The 20,539-nt window shown below is 37.8% G+C and overlaps 1 protein-coding gene across 2 annotated transcripts in view; it reads left to right on the plus strand.

The window, feature by feature from the left end:
• The window catches only part of LOC148370531 (activin receptor type-2A-like), a 122,911-nt gene extending 107,027 nt beyond the window's left edge, over nucleotides 1-15,884 (plus strand). For both annotated transcript variants that reach the window (XM_088333051.1, XM_088333052.1), the window contains 2 exons: nucleotides 4,251-4,381; nucleotides 5,740-15,884. In XM_088333051.1, coding sequence (XP_088189177.1) covers nucleotides 4,251-4,381; nucleotides 5,740-5,934 — 326 coding nt within the window. In that variant the 3' untranslated portion in view covers nucleotides 5,935-15,884. The remainder of the gene's footprint in view (nucleotides 1-4,250; nucleotides 4,382-5,739) is intronic.
• Nucleotides 15,885-20,539: the final 4,655 nt, after the last annotated feature.

A 20,539-nucleotide genomic window follows, 5' to 3' on the forward strand; every position in this document is an offset into this window, starting at 1 on the left:
CTGCAGCGCTACCGACTGGGGTAGTGTGAGGAGGGTAACGAGGACAGCGGAGAAAATAATCGGGACTACACTTCCCTCCATTCAGGACATTGGCCAGAAGCGCTGCTTATCCCATGCTAAGAACATTACCGGGGACCCCTCTCACCCCCATCATGGACTATTCACTCTGCTAGCCTCTGGGAAGAGGTACTGCAGTGTGCGGTGCAGGACCACCAGGCTCCGCAATAGTCTAGTCCCCCTGGCCATTAGACTGTTAAATGGTCAATCTAACATATAGTTAACTTAAATCTAAACGGCTGCTAATTTGACTTTTGCACTAGTGGCAGTTTTTTTATAGCTTGCCACTCCTTGCACATTTGATCTCTGCACTATTGTTACTTACAGTGTTATTACTTACAGTGTTATTGTTTACAATATAATGGTACTGTGTACCTGACTTGTTAACCTGACTGCCCATCTTGCACATCTGGTTAGCGTCTCTTCTTGCACTATCGGCACTATGGTAAATAACACAATACAGCTTTATTTATATCTGTACACTGAAGGACACTGAGGGAAACTGTGGGAGTCAGATCCATCGACATTTCGTTCTGTATACACGTGTACTAGAATGACAATAAAGTAGATCTGAATCTGAATCTGAATATATGTATGTATGTATGTATGTATGTGTATATATATATCTATGTATGTATGTATGTATGTGTATATATATGTATGTATGTATGTATGTGTATATATATGTATGTATGTATGTATGTACAGGGATCAGAATTTTCCGCGGATCCGCGGATTTCCGCTGTTTTTGAACCCCAAAGGTCATTCCCGTAAATCGTCTAAATTCGATGAGAAAATATTTTTTTGGGGGGGGGGAGGTATGATACGTGACTGTTTCATCACCCCAAGTTAGCATTTAGACCATTGGTCGATAGGTTCGCTGATAACCAATCAGCGGAGCTTTTGTTCAGAGCATTGGCTTTCTCAAACATGGCGCTCCTTCCGGTCTTTTCAAACGGTGAAATGAGTGTTTGAAAAAGTAAATATGAAAATACTAAGAAAAGAAGACGAGGCTTTTGTCTCCAAGATTGATAAAGGAATCGAGAATAAATTTAAGTGGTCATGGCTGGAGAAGACTGTCACAGTAAACGTTAAAATCGGCGCAAAGATCGAGGAAGTTACAGAAACTTTGAGCCAGTTCATCGCAAAGTGTGATGTTCCAGGGAAAGCAAAGTGTATACTGTGTCGATCTGATCAATTATGGTACGCGAGGTTGTGTGGCACTGATCGATCATGCTAAAATGAACAAGCACAAAGCAAAAATAGCTTGCCGGCGATCAAATTATGCACTCGGATCCGCATTTAAAATCGGCAGCCACCGGTTCAACATTATTGGCCGTTTCAAATCCTTCAAATACTAGCAGCAGTCAACCACTGGTTCTCCTGTGTGACAGAAAATCCCAATCTGAGGTATTTATAAATCTATTTATTTATGAAATGATTTTATCTTTTGTGTTTATACAATATTTAGAACAGGATAAACAAAATTTAAAATTTGTTATAAACATGATTAAAATAGATTATTTTGTATCATCATGATCATGTTCAATATTACGAATGCTTTTAATGTCAATATATTATTATTTTTTTAATTTATATATATATATATATATATATATATATATATATATATATATATATATATATATATATAATATAATACATGGTTTCTGTTTTGTTGGATTTAATTCATTCTAGTGCAATTTTCACATAGCAAATAAGATAAATGCTGTTGACTTCAGGGGGGCTTCGCCCCCCTGAGCCCCCCACCGGGCTCCGCCCTGGACCCTGGCTATTTCAGCTGAAAATGAAAATCTCCATTCTGATCCCTGTATGTATGTGTATATATATGTATGTATGTATGTATGTGTATATATATGTATGTATGTATGTATGTTTATATATATGTATGTATGTATGTATGTGTATGTATGTATGTGTATATATATGTATGTATGTATGTGTATATATATGTATGTATGTATGTGTATATATATGTATGTATGTATGTGTATATATATGTATGTATGTATGTGTATATATATGTATGTATGTATGTGTATATATATGTATGTATGTATGTGTATATATATGTATGTATGTATGTATGTATGTGTATATATATGTATGTATGTATGTATGTATGTGTATATATATGTATGTATGTATGTATGTATGTGTATATATATGTATGTATGTATGTATGTATGTGTATATATATATGTATGTATGTATGTATGTGTATATATATGTATGTATGTATGTGTATATATATGTATGTATGTATGTGTATATATACTGGACTGTCTCAGAAAATTTGAATATTGTGATAAAGTTTTCTGTAATGCAATTAAAAAAAACAATAATGTCATACATTCTGGATTCATTACACATCAACTATTTCAAGCCTTTTATTATTTGAATATTGCTGATTTTGGCTTACAGCTGAAAAAAACTCAAAAATCCTATCTCAAAATATTAGAATACTTCCTCAGACCAAGTAAAAAAATAATTTTATAACAGCAAAACTAAATCAAACATTTGAAAATGTCCATTGATGCACTTAGTACTTGGTTGGGAATCCTTTTGCACGGATTTCTGCATCAATCCGGCGTGGCATGGAGGCAATCAGCCTGTGGCATTGCTGAGGTGTTATTGATGCCCAGGATGCTTCGATAGCGGCCTTCAGCTCATTTGCATTCGTAGGTCTGGTGTCTTTCATCTTCTTCTTAACTATACCCCACAAATTCTCGATGGGGTTCAGGTCAGGGGAATTAGCAGGCCAATTAAGGACAGTGATGCCATGGTCAGTGCACCAGTTACTGGTGGTTTTGGCACTGTGGGCAGGTGCCAGATCATGCTGGAAAATGAAATCCTCATCTCCATAGAGCTTTTCAGCAGATGGAAGCATGTAGTGCTCTAAAATCTCTTGGTACACAGTTGCATTTACTCTGGACTTGATGAAACACAGTGGACCAACACCAAATGAAATGCAAAACTTGCTTTCGTCTGAAAAAAGGACTTTGGACCACTCTGCAACTGTCCAGTGCTTCTTCTCCATAGCCCAAGTCAGACGCTTCTTCCGTTGTCTTGAGTTCAGAAGTGGCTTGACCATGGGAATACGGCTATTGTAGCCCATTTCCCAGACACGTCTGTGAACTGTAGCTTTTGATACCTGGACTCCAGCTTCAGCCCACTGTCTTTGAAGCTCCCCCAAATTCTGGAAGCGGCTCTTCTTCACAATTTTGTTAAGGCTGCGGTCATCTCTCTTGGTTGTGCAGCGTTTCCGGCCACATTTTTCCCTTCCAACAGACTTTTTGTGGATATGCTTTGAAACTGCACTCTGTGAACAGCCTGCTCTTTGAGAAATTTATTTTTGTGTCTTACCCTCCTGATGGAGGGTATCAATGATGGTCCTCTGGACAGCAGTCAGATCAGCAGTCTTCCCCATACTTGTGATTTAGTTTACTGAACCAAGCTGAGTGTTTTTAAGGCTCAGGAAACCTCGCAAGGTGTTTCGATTTAATTAGATGATTCAGGTGATTAGTTGAATAGCCTACTTGTATACTTTTTCATGATATTCTAATATTTTGAGATAGGATTTTTGAGTTTTCTTACGCTGTAAGCCAAATTCAGCAATATTAAAATAATAAAAGGCTTGAAATAGTTCAGTTGATGATGTAATGAATCCAGAATGTATGACATTTTTGTTTTTTTAATTGCATTACAGAAAATAAAGAACTTTATCACAATATTCTAATTTTCTGAGACAGTCCAGTATATATATATATATATATATATATATATATATATATATATATATATATATATATATATATATATGGCTGGCGCCATGACAAGGTCCTCGGTGCACTGGCTTACATATATATATATATATATATATATATATATGTATATTTAACCATACTTCCAATAATTAAGCTAGTAACAACATAGTAATAACAAGATTTGTTATGATTTTAGGGATTCATATCTTACTGGGTGTTCTTTACACTAATTGTTAATAAAGAATCTCACCTTGAAAATGGTCGCAGACCCCTGGACTAACATGTTTGGGGTTATTGTCATGTTAACATGGCTTTGGGCTATTGTCATGTTAACATTGTCAGTTTTCAATGGGATTATTTCCTGCATTTAAATGTACCCAATGACATTCTAATGGTTGCCTCTAGGCCCTGTTGACGAATACATGCTACCATTTGAGGAGGAAGCGGGACAGCATCCGTCCTTGGAGGACATGCAAGAGGTCGTCGTGCACAAGAAGCTGCGACCATGCCTTCGAGACTGTTGGCAGAAACACATGGTGAGAGGAATGATAGATTTATGGACATGCTGTACTTTATGTACCTTATTTTCCGTACTATAAGTCGCAGCAGCCAGAAAAGGCATGATTAAGAAGGAAAAACCATAGATAAGTCTCACCGGAGTACAAATCGCACCTGCCCAAAAAAGCATAATTTAGAAGGAAAAAACATAAATAAGTCGCATCGGAGTATATATCACATTTCTGGGGGGGAAATGTATTTTAATAAAACCCAACACTAAAATCATACATGTCATCTCGAAACGCGATTTAAAATGAAACACAGCTGAAACGGGAAGTATATGTTACTACGGCATACAAACATTTCAACATCTCGAAAAAAATGTTCGTATCTACATCGTAAGTCAAATGGTCGTAAGTAGGGGAGCGTCTGTATAAGGAGATAGAGAGGAGACACAACCAAGTGGTGCCCTCACTTTTCTTCAATTTATATATCCAAATCGTAAAGCAGTAGATGTTATTTATCTAAAATGCTACACTTAATGTGTCTTCAGCGTCAATGCTAAAATTTCATTAAATCCTCAACAAATTATAACAAGAGAATGCCATTTGGTCCATTTTGACAGCAACCACCAATGACATATTTGCAAAAAGAGACGTCTTTGTTGCTATCGGGCTCTATTCTCCAAGACATGATCGCCCTGGCGCTGTCATCTAGAAATATAGGGCGGGGGGCCTCTGTTTTGTAATTGGTCCGGTCCTCTCAGCACGCGAGTCATCTTGGCGCCTGGGTCTGTGCGTACCAGACCTCTGCATGGTCTTGCTCACCAGACATATAAAGGATTCAAATTTTGTTTTTTAAACTTGTTATGGATAACAAAAAATGTGTTACAAAACCCATTGCTTATGCTTCATCTGTGTAATTTCTTGCCTGTAATTGGTTTGTTGCCACTCGTGGATGCCTGTGAGTTACGATTGTGGGAAGTTACTGCATGCTTGTGGGTGTTTTCGAGATTTAAGTCATGTTTATCTGTATGGCCCTTTATCAAAAGGAGTCTGAAAGGACTGCACAGACCAGAGAAGATTGCAAACTACTGACTATTTTTACACCATCGCCTGATCTAAAACCTACATGAGGGCAAGGAACAACTCAAAACATTGATTCAATTTGAATTTTGGATTTAATCCAACAGTATGGTAATAAGATTGTGAAGTTTCATTGGATGTAGTCTTAAAAAATCCTAAATTTGAATGGAGAAATCTGGGGCAAACTTTAAATTCTGTCTAAAATGAGCAACATTTTCTGACAGCAGGGTAAGCGTTTTTTGTTTTTTTTGCCATGTTAGCCAGAACGAACATATGAGGCCCTATATTGAAATTATTTCTGGTTCCTTCAGGGCCTGGCCATGCTCTGCGAGACCATCGAGGATTGCTGGGACCACGAAGCGGAGGCCCGACTTTCGGCCGGCTGCGTGGAGGAACGCATTGGGCAAATGCAACGACAAGCTCCACTCATCGGGCCTGAGGAGATAGTCACTATGGTCACTATGGTAACCAATGTGGACCTCCCACTCAAGGAGTCCAGCTTATGATTCGTCAAGACACAAAGGACGAGGTTTTTTTTTCTCTCTTCTGTTTTTTTCTCGTTTGCATTTTTATCAACAATCGGACGCTCAAGGACACAACGGGCGTGTCAATCTCACTACATCAAACGATTTAACCGAACAAGACTGACAGAGTCAGACAACTGACGGGATCTTGTATGGTGAGGAAAGACCTTTTCAGTTTCGCATTTAAGAAAAAAAAAAGAAAAAATACGGGCATGTGGATCGCAATACCTTTAAGAGGGACTGAACCTGCCGTATGTCAAGATAAATATCTAAATCAGGGGTGTCCAAAGTTTTCAGAAAGCTGGCCAGATTTGGTGAAATCACCCTCCGAGAAAAGTTTGCAGTGCTTGTAAATCAGCGTTGCTACATCGTAGCTCGCTTTTGTAGCATTTTTATTTGACTCACAGGGTCTCGTGACGAAACGCTGCTGTGTTGTTGAAAAAGCTCCCATTCGTTTCACCTTTTCACGGCGTTTGTTTCTAGTTAGCTTTTGTAGTCAGCATGTTTGATCTGGCAGTACCTCTTGATATTATATTCTTTGGAAACAGCCACATTCTTTGGCCAATTAGGCAGACGCAGTTGTTTTGAATTTCAGCGAAAAAATATTCCAATTTCACTTGTCCTTGAAGTGTCGGCCCTCACAATCAACTTTCCTTTTTATATTTACAATCATGTTGGAAATGGGGTGGGCTGAAATTCTCACCGAAAGCCAAGGTCAATTTACCAAAAGGCTACTGCCATCATCTGGTGAGATCTGATTGTTGTTTTTTTTTTCTACAAATTTGATTTATATTGCAGTAAATATTACTGGCAGGCCACATATGCTTAACCTTATGGCAGTAAATATTTTATGAGGGGGCATAATTGGCCCCTGGGCTGAACTTTGGACATGCCTGGTATAATTAAAAAGATACACCCGTGCAAATCCAGATATTTGTAAGTATGAAGTCCTTAAAAATGCTTACATTTTAAGACTGTTGCAAACACTAATAAAATGTGGCACAGAAACTCAATTTCATTTTCTAAGCCCCATTCAGCGAATTAAAGCTGCTGGTTTAGTTTTTGGCTTAGGATTTGTGAAGTTTTCTGGTTGTTTTTCCCCACAGGTAGCACTTAGTGACATCAAACAACAAGGTTATTGATTGAATCACATAGATTTATTTATTTTTTTGTATTGGAAATAATTTGCCATATAGATAAATAAACACTTAAATCATCTTATACCTTAGTATATGAGACCAATGCAATCTATTCCTTCATGCATGCAATTTGTCATTTACTTCAGTATTTATTTAAGAAGATTGGTTTAGGCCGCTTAGCGTCGGCGGTGCCCAGGAATGACAGTATCAGATTTGGCAGCCACAGGGCGTTAAGAGAACCCACTGAAGCAGACCACATGGAAGAAGATGTTTTTTTATTTTGTTGGTATTCTTTGAGATTCCTTGACACAAATCTAGCTAAATATTTAGAGCCCTTAAGTGCAACTGTTTAAATTTCACGAAAATCGCTTCCGCCGTTTTGGAGATTATAAGTCACATACAAACAAACGCATTTGAAAAGTCGTTTGGATAGAAGTTTAAATAGATTTAGATAGATGCATTTTGTCGTGTCCTTATTGAGTTTTTACCTGCTCTCATATAGGTTTCAGATCAGGGGATGTTGTAATGGTGGAAGCCCTTTGAGACTTGTTATTAAGTGCTATACAATTAAACAGGACTTGATTATTTCATCAAACCAAAATGGTATTCAAATAAGGAAGCGGACCAGTTCACCTATCGGTTGATCTGTGATTAACAAATCGTCTGTTGTTGCAGAGATTTCTGCACTTGTTGAATAACCAAACGCCCCCTTCATTTGAAAAGCACTTTGTTGTTAAAGGAAAGAACGTGAAAAAAATAAATGATAAAGTACACAACAAAATAAATACCAAAATAAGTAAATGACAAAATGCAAAAATACATGAAGACATTGTATTCATATAATTTATTTAAATATTAAAGTGTTTTATTTATGTGTTCATTTATGGACATGGCATATATTTGTAGCCATTGATAAATATATACATTTATGAATGCATATGGCAGGATTGGTCTTTTATATTGGTCCTTTTCTGTTTTCTCGTGTTTTCCATGTTTTTTTGTTTTTGTTTTTTTTTTAGGTATTGACTAACATTCTGCCAACATGCAACAGCTTTGTGAATGTTTCTAGTGTAATGCTGCTGTACATAGTGTAAGATGAACCCAGTTGATCAGTTTTATTTTGCTGGGGTGAACGAAAATTGTCTCCCTCCTTTTTTCAAGCATTAGGATGATAAAATGTAACCATAGACCTCCTTCAACCAGGTATACCTCAGTTTATATGGACACATACAACAAGTCTCTCCTACTTCCCAGTTTCTGCCCAGTTTGACGAGCATCAACCCACATTAGTGCTAATGGCTTACCAGCAAGCGTTCAATTTCTTTTTTTCCCTAGATATTATTGTTATTTCATCATTTTTATTCTGAATTTCTTCTTTGATTTGGACAGGGGGTCTTTTTTTTAATTTACGGAGGATAAAAAATTACTAAAGACTAGGGCAAAAAATGTCATGGCACACTGTTTGTTGAAAATGTTTTACAATTGATTACCGGAACCATTTTTTTTTTTAACTTAAGTTTCAAAGTCACCTAAAACTGGAGTATTATTTTGTCTTTATTTCTTTTGGGTTCAGGATTTAAATGTAATTTGGGATTTTATTATAGTTTACCCTGCTTTCCATGTTTCACAACATTATTACCTTGTTTTTCTAGAAAACCACAAACTTAATATGAGGGGGAAAAATATCTGCTAGGGGAAAATCAACGAGTTTATAGTATAATAAGACAGAATTTATTTTGAACAACATTGTAAGTTAATAACAAAAACTAACAATTATTTATAATTATAACAATCAACTGGTCTGCAGGCTGAGGTTTTATTCATATCTGTCCATGTTTACTTGCCCACTCTGCTTGTTCACCGCTGTCTGAGGCCCTCAGGTCAGCAATTTCTTATCTAAATCGAAGAAGACCAACAATATATATATTATAATAAGACTCTGTTATAACATGTTGTTCAAAATAAAATTAAAGGTATTTATTAATAAGAAAAGTACGTCTGACTGACTATTAATGCGACTTTTGGTGTTACATGGTTTTGCTGATGGCTTTGTAGTATGGTTGATAGGTGGTGAGGTTCAGCTTCATGCAGGCGTTTAGGCTTCCATCTTTTAAACGTGATCGCAGGTTGGTTTTGATGTGTTTGAGGTGTGAGAACGACTGTTCGCATGCATACGTAGATCCAAACATGGTCAATACAGCAAGACTCACACGCTGCAGTGTTTTGTACGTGACGGGAAGCGCGTTCCAGGTTTTGACAATCAGCTGGTCCGCGCGCTGAAGTCTGTCCATGTCTGTCCATTTGTGTTTGCCTGCCAGCTCTGCTTGTTCTCGTGCAAGGCTTTCCAAATCTTCATTCAGTGACTAACTTTATTAACCCACGTGTCTGTGGCCTTCAGGTCAGCAACTTCTACTTCAAAATCTCTGACAGAGACATTGGGGATGAAACTCAGGTTTACTTTGTCCAAATCACACTCGTGCGGATTAGTGATGAATTGAAAAAGACTAGTGTGCTCACGAAAGTCCCCAAAGCGTGCTTTGAATGACGTCAGGAGAGAAGATGTGAAAACTGCGAGCTGATGGAGATCAAAATGTTCAGGGGAGTCACTTGCTGTGCACTCATCTTTAAATACTTTCAGTTTTTCAAAGTGTAGTAAACGACCAGTCTCAATATCCGCAGTAAAGATTTCCAGCTTGTTTTGAAATGCAAAGACTGCCTGTTGAAGGGATAAGACTGTATTTCCAATGCCTTGCATTTTCACATTGAGATGGTTCAGATGTCCAGTCATGTCCACAAGATAATAAAACTTGAGCCACTCAGTGTCCGCTAGCTGGGGATACTCAATGCCTTTCATTTGAAGAAAAGTCCGTATTTCGCTCAGGCAAGCTGCAAAACGGCTAAGCACCTTCCCTCTTGACAGCCAACGCACATTACTGTGCAAAACAAGACCGGGATAATTATCCTCCACTTCATCCAACAGTGCTTTAAACTCGCGATCATTTAAAGCTCGGGCAACAATAAAGTTGACCACCCGAATGACCAGTGGCATCACGTCATCAAGCTGCTTGTCACACATTTGCGCACAAAGTGCCTCCTGATGTAGAATACAGTGGAAGCTGAGGATGGGTCTGTTCTCCTGCTCACGAAGCAGCGCTACAAATCCTCTGTTTTTCCCCACCATGCACGGAGCACCATCGATACACACAGAAATAAGTTTATCCATTGGTAGATTCTTTTCATTTGCAAACTCCATGAAAGACTTGAATAAATCCTCTCTTCTGTCCCTTTTAGTGGCAAAACGGCAAGACTTTCCTCACGCAGCGAGTCACCGTCAACATAGCGTGCAATAATACTGAACTGGGATAAATGACTGACATCTGTTGATTCATCCAAAGCGAGGGAAAAAAACTCCACTGCATTTATGTCATTCACTTGTTTTTTCTCCACTTGATTCGACATCATGATGGCACGATCGTGCACAGTTCTTGCTGAAAGAGGCATATCTTTTATCCGTTTGATTATTTTATCTTTATCCTTAAAGTCGTCAAAAAGCTTGTTGGCCACATCAAGCATGAATGATTTGGCATGATCGCCATCTGTAAATGGCTTCCCGCTCCTCACAATTGCTAAAGAACCAGCAAAGCTAGCAGAGTTAAAATCACCTTGTTTGGCCCATACACGGAGCTGCTGCTGACTAGCCTGGACTGTGGAAAGTAGTTCTTGAAAGGCCTGCTTTCTGTTGTCTCCCACTGGATATTTCTCTGAAAATGTGGCATGGCGTGTGTCGAAGTGTCTCTTTATATTTGACCGTTTCATCGAGGACATTTTATCATTGCATATAAGACACACTGCACAACCTGCTCTCTCAATAAAGGCAAATTGCTCTGTCCATTCCTGCTGAAACGTACGGTAATCTTCATCTTTTTTCCTTTTCGTCATCTTCTTGATTAGAAGGGTTCACTCTGCATAAAAAAGCTAACCAAAATGACTTGTGCAGATTGTTGTAAATTATCAATTAAAATTAGACTTTCCGGGTAGCGGACCCTCCCGCTCACCGGAGAACAGATTGGCTCTTAGCTGCGTGCCTGAACGAAAAGTTGCAGGTGAAAATATATATAAAGTAACATGTGTGTATTTATTTTTTTTTTTTGACATGTTTTTTTCTTACTTTATCATTATTATTATTTATTCTGATAAAGTAACATTATTAGTAAAATTATTGATTGATTTGTTTCGTTCAGAAATTTTCAGAGAGCCAGATGCCGTCATCAAAAGAGCCATATATGGCTCCCGAGCCATAGGTTCCCGACCCCTGTTTTACAGCATGCGTGTCAACCTCACAAGTTAGCTGAGCTGCCACAAATAATTGTGTGATATAATAATCTGGCCCGTGAAATAATTTTATATTCATTATAGCTCATGTACTATAGGTCTACAACATCTACCACAATGGCTCGGCTCTATGAAACGATCATAATTCTCAAACTACAGATCTCACGATGCAGCGCTTCTGCTGTCGCCACAATACTTTCCGAAATTGTTCCTGCATCTATTGAGTTAGCTGTATCCTGACGAGCAGGTCCACTTTAAAAACTATCTACTCAAACAACTAGTCAGCCAGTTAAAAAACAAGAATGACAAGTGCATTAATAGAAGTTCTGACACTAAAGACCCACTATCACAATGTGAGGAAAGGCCAAACTGAAAAGGGAGGATAACGTTTCTGTAGATTACGCGGATGCTAAACCCTTACAATGTCAGAGCAAAAAAGTTATTTGTAAAACAGAGCTTTTCAAAACCGAGAGGCTGAATATTTATTCACTGACATAGCAGGTAAACATGTGTGTCTTTTTTGTGGAGCTATAATGTGGGCGTAATTAAGGAATTAAGGAAATGAAGAACAGCACTACATGACAAAACTTAATCGTAAACTGAAAATCCTGAATGCAGAGCAGAAGATACAGAAAGTTGAAAAGTTTAAGAAGAATATGATAACCCAGCATTTGTTTTTCACCAAAGCAAAAATCCCAAAGTGAAAAGCACAATTTTTTTTCCCATTTTTTTTCATACATCGAATTTGTATAGTTTTAAAAGTTTTTTTTTTTAATGTAGAACAAAGTTTTTTTTTAAACTTATTATTCTGGTTTTAAATTCATATATATATATATATATATATATATATATATATATATATATATATATATATTTATGTAAGAAAAAAGTCAAGTTTTAGTGTATCCAATATAATTTATGCTGTTCGGCTCGCGACCAAATGTGTGGTTTGAGTTTTGTCCATCTGTTTAATTAAGTTTGATTCCCCTGTTTTACAGCAAAAGAAAAACATAGAACTAGTTCCATGGATTATTTGTTTGTTTTATTTGGTTTTCATGGGACTATGTGCCTCGGCTCAAAAAATGTTGAAAAACACTGATTGAGCCGATTGATGAGAACAACGACTCCCTGGTTTGTATTTCAGTTTAAGTTCATTTTTTAGGGAAAGAAAGAAAAACAATCGCATTCTGAGATTGCTCAGATCTCTTTTCATTACTCTTTATGGTATTGGCTGTGTGTTTTTACGCCTCAGGAATCTTTGCTGGCCATCCTTGCCACTGCCGTCAGCTTTTGTGGTTTCTCCTTACTTCGGGTTACGGCGTGTTTCAGAACAGATACCTGTAGTTGACCGATGATGCTTTTTGGACCCACAAAGGTTATATATCATCTCAAAGTCACCTAAAGAGTCAGAACGGTGCATTGGAGGGTTATAGTTATGACATCATCGAATCTTGTTCAAAAGTCAAAAGTTTTCTTTTTTAATTATTTTTTTCTTTTCCCATTTCTCTTCTTTTTAAAAGTAATAAGGTGAATTTTGGTCTTTTGGAGTATCCATATTTTGTCATCTGTTGTGTTTTTAGCACTGTTTTTGGTGGCACCACAAATTACAGCGACATCTAGTGGGAAAAAAATACACACTGTCACTTTCATATCAAAGTTAGGGCCTCAAACCTATCCTGGGGGCCGCAATTGGTCTCCAGGTTGCAAATTTGAGACCCCTGTTCTATCATAAAAAATTTCAAAAAATCCAAGTGTTTGACAATAAACAGAAATATATGCAAATATGTTATACGTATATATATCTCTAAGATTTCGTTACTACCTTTTCCAAAGATCATAATGTTTATCAATTTACAAAAAAAGGAACCTACATTTCATTTTATGTGTAGCAGTTTTGATACATTTGGTTTTAATGAACTGGTTGCCGACTCATAAAGATGGAAACACGCTAGACTTGCTTCTGAATAGAGGAGTTTCAACCTCAAACGTGACGGTGTTACCGTGTGCTGCCGTTATTTTTGATCATTAGTTACATTTGAGGTGCTGGCTAAATGTATTAAAATACGGAAGGATTTAGCGGACACAATATAAGCACTGGCATAGTTTCTGAGCTCTCTGATCTTCTTTCAGGAGTAGTTGCGTCTCTATTGACTCACTCATGAATGAGTTTAATGCTACCCGGGATAGTGTCCTGGATTCAGTAGCGCCCATACGGCTTAAATCAGGACCTAAAAGACGCACGCCTTAGTTTACTGATAAACTAGATCGCTTAAACAAGAATGCAGGAAATCTGAAAGAAAATTGTGCGCTACGAAGCTTGATGTTTTCCGTCAAACTTGGTGTGACAACTTGTTCAAGTATAAAGAAGCTCTTGCCTCTGCAAAATCAGCCTATGTTTCGAAGGTGATTGTGGCACAAAAGAACAACCCCAAAATCCTTTTGACTTCATGGTGTTCTTTAATAAGAAGATTCAACACATACGGGAAGAATACATCACATATTAAAGGGCTGAAATCTAAGATGCGCGACACGGTGGCTGTCCAGGAAATTTTCCCCAAATTAGTGATCTGTCACTCGATAATCTTAAACAGGTGGTGAATACGGCCAAGCCGACTACTTGCCTGTTTGACCCGTTTCCGGGTTCGCTGTTTAAAGGTCTTTTTGGGGTCCTTGGACCTTCAGTTATAAATATTATAAACATATCACTCTCCTCAGGTGTAGTTCCAGCGGCATTTAAGGCCGCTGTTATTAAACCTACACTGAAATGACCCAACCTTGATCCAGAAAGCTTATGTAATTATACACCTTTGTTAAACCAACCGTTTCTTTATAAAGTACTTGAAAAAGTTGTGGCACAGCAGCTAAATGATTGTATATCTGAGAACACTCAAAAAGAATCAATGCAATCAGGATTCAGGGCTAACCACTCTTCTTAGACAGCCCTGATTAAGGTAACCAATGATCTTCTACTGGCAATGGACTCCGGCGCTTCATCACTCTTGCTGCTGCTGGACCTCAGTGCTGTTTTTGAAAATGTAGACCATAATATCTTACTAGAACGGTTGGAAAAATTGATTGGTCTCTCAGGAACCGTCCTGTTATGGTTCAGATCCTACCTCTCAGATAGAACGCATTGTGTTAAATATGGTGAAATGACATCTGAGCCCTTTAGTGTTACCTGTGGTGTTCCACAGGGTCCAGTACTTAGCCCCCTTCTTTTCAGCATTTACATGCTTCCATTGGTTGATATTATTCGCAAGTATAAAATCAGTTTCCATTTTTACGTAGATGACACTCAAATATATATTCCGTTGGAGGAATCTGCCACACTAAATTGTGGAAATTTGGAGGCCTGCCTCACTGAGATAAGAGTGGATGTCACTCAACTTCTTGCGCCTTAACTCTGAAAAGACCAAAATGTTAGTTATTGGTCCATCTAAATGCCGTAACTTGTTCTCAAAAACTGCTCTGAACATTGACAAATGTAATATCACCCAGAGTGACTCAGTTAAAAATGTAGGTGTCATATTTGACCCCGATCTGCCTGTCCTTTCAAACACACATTAAGAATATTACTAGAACAGCTTTCTTCCATCTTCGCAACATTGATAAAATTCGTCCTATGCTGTCTCAGTCAGATGCAGAGATTATAATTCACGCGTTTGTTACTTCCCATCTCGATTACTGTAGTGCACTTCTCTCCGGTCTCCCGAAGTCCAAACTCAAGAGCCTTCAGCTGGTACAAAATTCTGCACCGAGGCTTTTAACTAATAGTGTTCTCGTTTGCCCGCGTCCCTGCGTCCTAGACGCATTATTTTTACTGGGGACGCATAGTGTCAAATCATCAACGCGTCCCGGGACGCAACTTTTTTGACACAAAATTGTCATTATTACCCGATACTTTTATTTTTAACAAAGATTTACCGCACTCCAAACTTTTCGTCAGGCAGATCCGCCATTGTTGTTTTGGTCTGGTGGTTTGAGTTTTTGTCTGCACGCAGATCTCGGCAAACGAGATCTCGTTGCTTCGAGATTACGTCATTGTTGTGGTGGTTGTCGGCGAGGGAAGGTTAAGGAGGCATAGCTGTCAACCTGTACGTTTTTGCCGTACAAAGCACGTTTATTATGGATTTTAAGACGTGTATGAAGTACAAGAAAACGCAAATTTGTCAATCACGGGTACTATCCGGTATACACCGACTATCACGAAAACGACAAATCAATCAAGTCAAAAGAGTTCTAGTTGTGTTGTAAAAGTTCGTCTCTTTTTCGGGAACCAGCTTTTTCGGCTCAACTCATCAAAGAGAGCCGGTTCTCAAACGGCTCACTTGCTTTGTTCAGATTCAGATCTACTTTATTGTCATTCTAGTACACGTGTATACAGAACGAAATGTCGATACATCTGACCCGCACAGTTTCCTTGAATGTACAGATATAAATAAAATGTTGTATTGAGTTGGAGTATTGTTGCATTATATTACGAATTATTATGTTGTATAAAGAAGTTAAGAAAAAAAGGATGTATAAAAGGAGAAAATGAAAAAAGACAGGTTTGAGGTTATCCCTTTAAATCAGTATATTACCAACTATAATTTAATGCAGAAAATGAATTAATAATTTGAATAAGAAAATGTATTATACTACTTAATTATATTTGCATATATTTTTTCCTTCTACAGTGAACGTCCAACTTACTTCAATTTTGAACTTTTTTCTATAATAAACATTCATGTCGAGCAACTCAGTGTCTCACAACAAAATGTTCATTAACAATATATATGATATAAGGAAAGACATGTACAATATAACATATAAACTACATAAATAAACACGCTTGAAAAAAAATATGGTGTAAGATTTTTTTGTATTTTGTAAGGGAAAATACAGTTTGTAAGGACATGGAGCCGTGGATGTTGACAGGTATGAGTATGCCTTCGAAAAAACAGTATTAGGTGAAAATCAACACAAAATTGGTAATTTCTTCAGTGTCAGTAATAAGTCTAAACATAATGCATAAAGTGATAACAATGGCAATAATTCTGGCACGTCAAAACGGCAGAGAAATTCTTAGGAAGATCGCGGAGACAAGGAAAACACGTGTGTTGAAGCGAACGATTCAACAAAAGAAATTAAACAAAAGAATATAAATTAATATAATTATTTCAGCAATATTATTTTGTATAATGTAAAATATTGTTGTCAAGTGAAGAATTTTGAAGTGATAACTAATTTGTATTACCAATAAACAGTGATGATTAAAACTGAATGAAAATATAGATTTTTATTACATATTTGTCGCCGATTTACAATTTCAACCTCGATAACACAAAATTTTGGGGACCCATAGGTCTCTGTTGGGACCCATAGATTTTTGAGCATGCGGGTCCCCGTGACCCATCACTTTTCAGAGGTAAAATGAGCACTGAACTAAGAAAAGAAAGTTTGATCACACTACCCCAATTTTGGCTAACCTGCATTGACAGGGAGTTAGCTTAAGATGTGATTTTAAGGTTCTGTTGGTATTACACAAAATCATGCATGGACTTGCTCCCTCATATCTTTCAGATTTAATTCCCCCCTATGTTTTGGCCGGAGCCTTCGCTCTGAAAATGCTGGTCTACTAGTGATCCCAAGAGCCAAGAAGTGATCCGCAGCTTCGAGAGCGTTCTCCATAGGGGCTCCGGTGCTGTGGAATGCTCTTCCCCCTGAGATTCGATCTGCAACCTCAGTGGAAATGTTTAAATCTAAGCTTGAAACACACTTCTACTCTATAGCATATAAACAATCTATATTTTATGTTGATAATATGTGTATTATTTTCCCTCATGTAGGTTTTAGATGAGGGGATAGTGTCATAATAGTCTGTAATAATAGTTTGCAATAGTCTTTGATCTGTGCAGCCTTTTGAGACTCTTTGTGATTAAGGGCTATACAAATAAACATGACTTGACATAACCCTGACTTTTTATCCATAAAAATGTATATCCTAAATGTAAACCCATTTTTCAAAATGTTGTCAATATATTAGTTTATTTTGGTTTAATCTTAAAATATGATAAACATTCACAATATGGAAATTATATATAATATGCTTATTAATTTGCCTATTTTGTAGAATTAAACATGTCATTATTATTTTTCTTTTTCTTTAAGTTTTTTTGCCTTATTTTCAGATTTTTTTTTCTTTCTCTGTACTTTTGCAGTGCTTTTTGTTCCTTTGAAAATTGTTGACTTTGTCTTTTTTCATCATGAAACAAACACAACAGTATAAACTTTTGTGTGTAGTGATACGATGTTCAATAAAAGGGTCTTTGTGCCCTCTGACGTACCAAAGTTGTAATACATTTCTCAGCGTCACAACAGAATTGTGTACACTCGTATTTGCATTGATTTAACGTACAGCGGAACCTCGGTTTTTGAACGCCTCTCAGTTCGAACAAATCGGAGTTCGACCCAAAATTTCTAGAAATTCTTGCTTCGCTGTTCGGTCAAAAATTCGGAGTTCAAACGTCGGTAATGCGTGAGTGCGTACGCTAGAGTGCAATGCTGAGCGGCGTACAGGTGTAGATCGTGTAGATTTCCCCCACCCCTCGTGACCAACAGTTATCACGTGCGCACTTGCCTCTTTGTGCTTTCGCTTTTAATATCGGTGAACGGAGTGTTTTAGCCCCTAACTATGCCTCCGAAGAAGGTCGGTGCAAGCAGGACAGGTGAAAAAAGAAAAGTTGTTCGTACAACTATTGCCTTTAAGATAGACATAATAACTACAGGACTGTCTCAGAAAATTAGAATATTTTGATAAAGTTCTTTATTTTCTGTAATGCAATTAAAAAAACAAAACTGTCATACATTCTGGATTCATTACACATCAACTGAACTATTTCAAGCCTTTTATTATTTTAATATTGCTGAATTTGGCTTACAGCTTAAGAAAACTCAAAAATCCTATCTCAAAATATTAGAATATCATGAAAAAGTATACAAGTAGGCTATTCAACTAATCACCTGAATCATCTAATTAACTCGAAACACCTTGCGAGGGTTTCCTGAGCCTTAAAAACACTCAGCTTGGTTCAGTAAACTAAATCACAAGTATGGGGAAGTCTGCTGATCTGACTGCTGTCCAGAGGACCATCATTGATACCCTCCATCAGGAGGGTAAGACACAAAAATAAATTTCTCAAAGAGCAGGCTGTTCACAGAGTGCAGTTTCAAAGCATATCCACAAAAAGTCTGTTGGAAGGGAAAAATGTGGCCGGAAACGCTGCACAACCAAGAGAGATGACCGCAGCCTTAACAAAATTGTGAAGAAGAGCCGCTTCCAGAATTTGGGGGAGCTTCAAAGACAGTGGGCTGAAGCTGGAGTCCAGGTATCAAAAGCCACAGTTCACAGACGTGTCCGGGAAATGGGCTACAATAGCCGTATTCCCATGGTCAAGCCACTTCTGAACTCAAGACAACGGAAGAAGCATCTGACTTGGGCTAAGGATAAGAAGCACTGGACAGTTGCAGAGTGGTCCAAAGTCCTTTTTTCAGACGAAAGCAAGTTTTGCATTTCATTTGGAAGTCAAGGCGCCAGAGTCTGGAGAAAGGCTGGAGAGGAGCAAAATCCAAGTTGCTTGAAATCCAGTGTGAAGTTCCCACAGTCACCAATGGTTTGGGGAGCCATGTCAGCTGCTGGTGTTGGTCCACTGTGTTTCATCAAGTCCAGAGTAAATGCAACTGTGTACCAAGAGATTTTAGAGCACTACATGCTTCCATCTGCTGAAAAGCTCTATGGAGATGAGGATTTCATTTTCCAGCATGATCTGGCACCTGCCCACAGTGCCAAAACCACCAGTAACTGGTGCACTGACCATGACATCACTGTCCTTGATTGGCCTGCTAATTCCCCTGACCTGAACCCCATCGAGAAATTGTGGGGTATAGTTAGGAAGAAGATGAAAGACACCAGACCTACAAATGCAAATGAGCTGAAGGCCGCTATCGAAGCCTCCTGGGCATCAATAACACCTCAGCAATGCCACAGGCTGATTGCCTCCATGCCACGCCGGATTGATGCAGTAATCTGTGCAAAAGGATTCCCAACTAAGTACTGAGTGCATCAATGGACATTTTCAAATGTTTGATTTAGTTTTGCTGTTATAAAATTATTTTTTTACTTGGTCTGAGGAAGTATTCTAATATTTTGAGATAGGATTTTTGAGTTTTTTTCAGCTGTAAGCCAAAATCAGCAATATTCAAATAATAAAAGGCTTGAAATAGTTCAGTTGATGTGTAATGAATCCAGAATGTATGACATTATTGTTTTTTTTAATTGCATTACAGAAAATGAAGAACTTTATCACAATATTCAAATTTTCTGAGACAGTCCTGTAAATATGAAAGAGGTGTGCGAGTTTCCGATCTTGCTAGGGAATACAGCATGCGCTTTCTGCTGACCACCACAAAGGTAAGAAATCCTATTCATAATTCTTTTCTTTATCTTTTTTTTTTTTTTACACGTTTGTGTTAGCGTAATCTTTCGTACGGAAGATTATGATAACGAGAATGTTAGCATGGGTTAGCTTTATGTTTATGTCGAACATTCAGGTAAACATTCAGGGTGTTGGAACTGAGCCCAAAATTCAGGGTGTTGGAACGGAGCCCCCTTTCCAATGAAGCGCTAGCCACTTGTGGTGCTAAATGACTTGTAAACGACCTGATTTTTTCATTTTTACATGTTCATGTTAGCGTAATCTTTCGTACGGCAAAAACGTACAGGTTGACAGCTATGCCTCCTTAACCTTCCCTCGCCGACAACCACCACAACAATGACGTAATCTCGAAGCGATTAGCCTGGGTTAGCTTATGTTTACGTTAAACATTCATGGTAAACATTCAGGGTGTTGGAACGGATTAAAACGATTTACATTATTTCTATTGGGAAAAATGATTTCGGTTATTGAACAAATCAGTTCTGGAACGGATTATGGTCGAGAACCGAGGTTCCACTGTATTTTTATCTAAATCTATCTTTCTACCCTGTTCATATCCCTCGAGAGGGGTGACCGATAGCAAGACAAACACATACACAGGAACAAAGAAAAGGAAAAAGTAGCAAAAAACACAAAAAA

Source organism: Urocampus carinirostris, chromosome 3 (genome assembly GCF_059441175.1).
Source record: "Urocampus carinirostris isolate Australia breed hairy pipefish chromosome 3, RoL_Ucar_1.0, whole genome shotgun sequence".
In the NCBI taxonomy this organism is placed as follows: Eukaryota; Metazoa; Chordata; class Actinopteri; order Syngnathiformes; family Syngnathidae; genus Urocampus; species Urocampus carinirostris.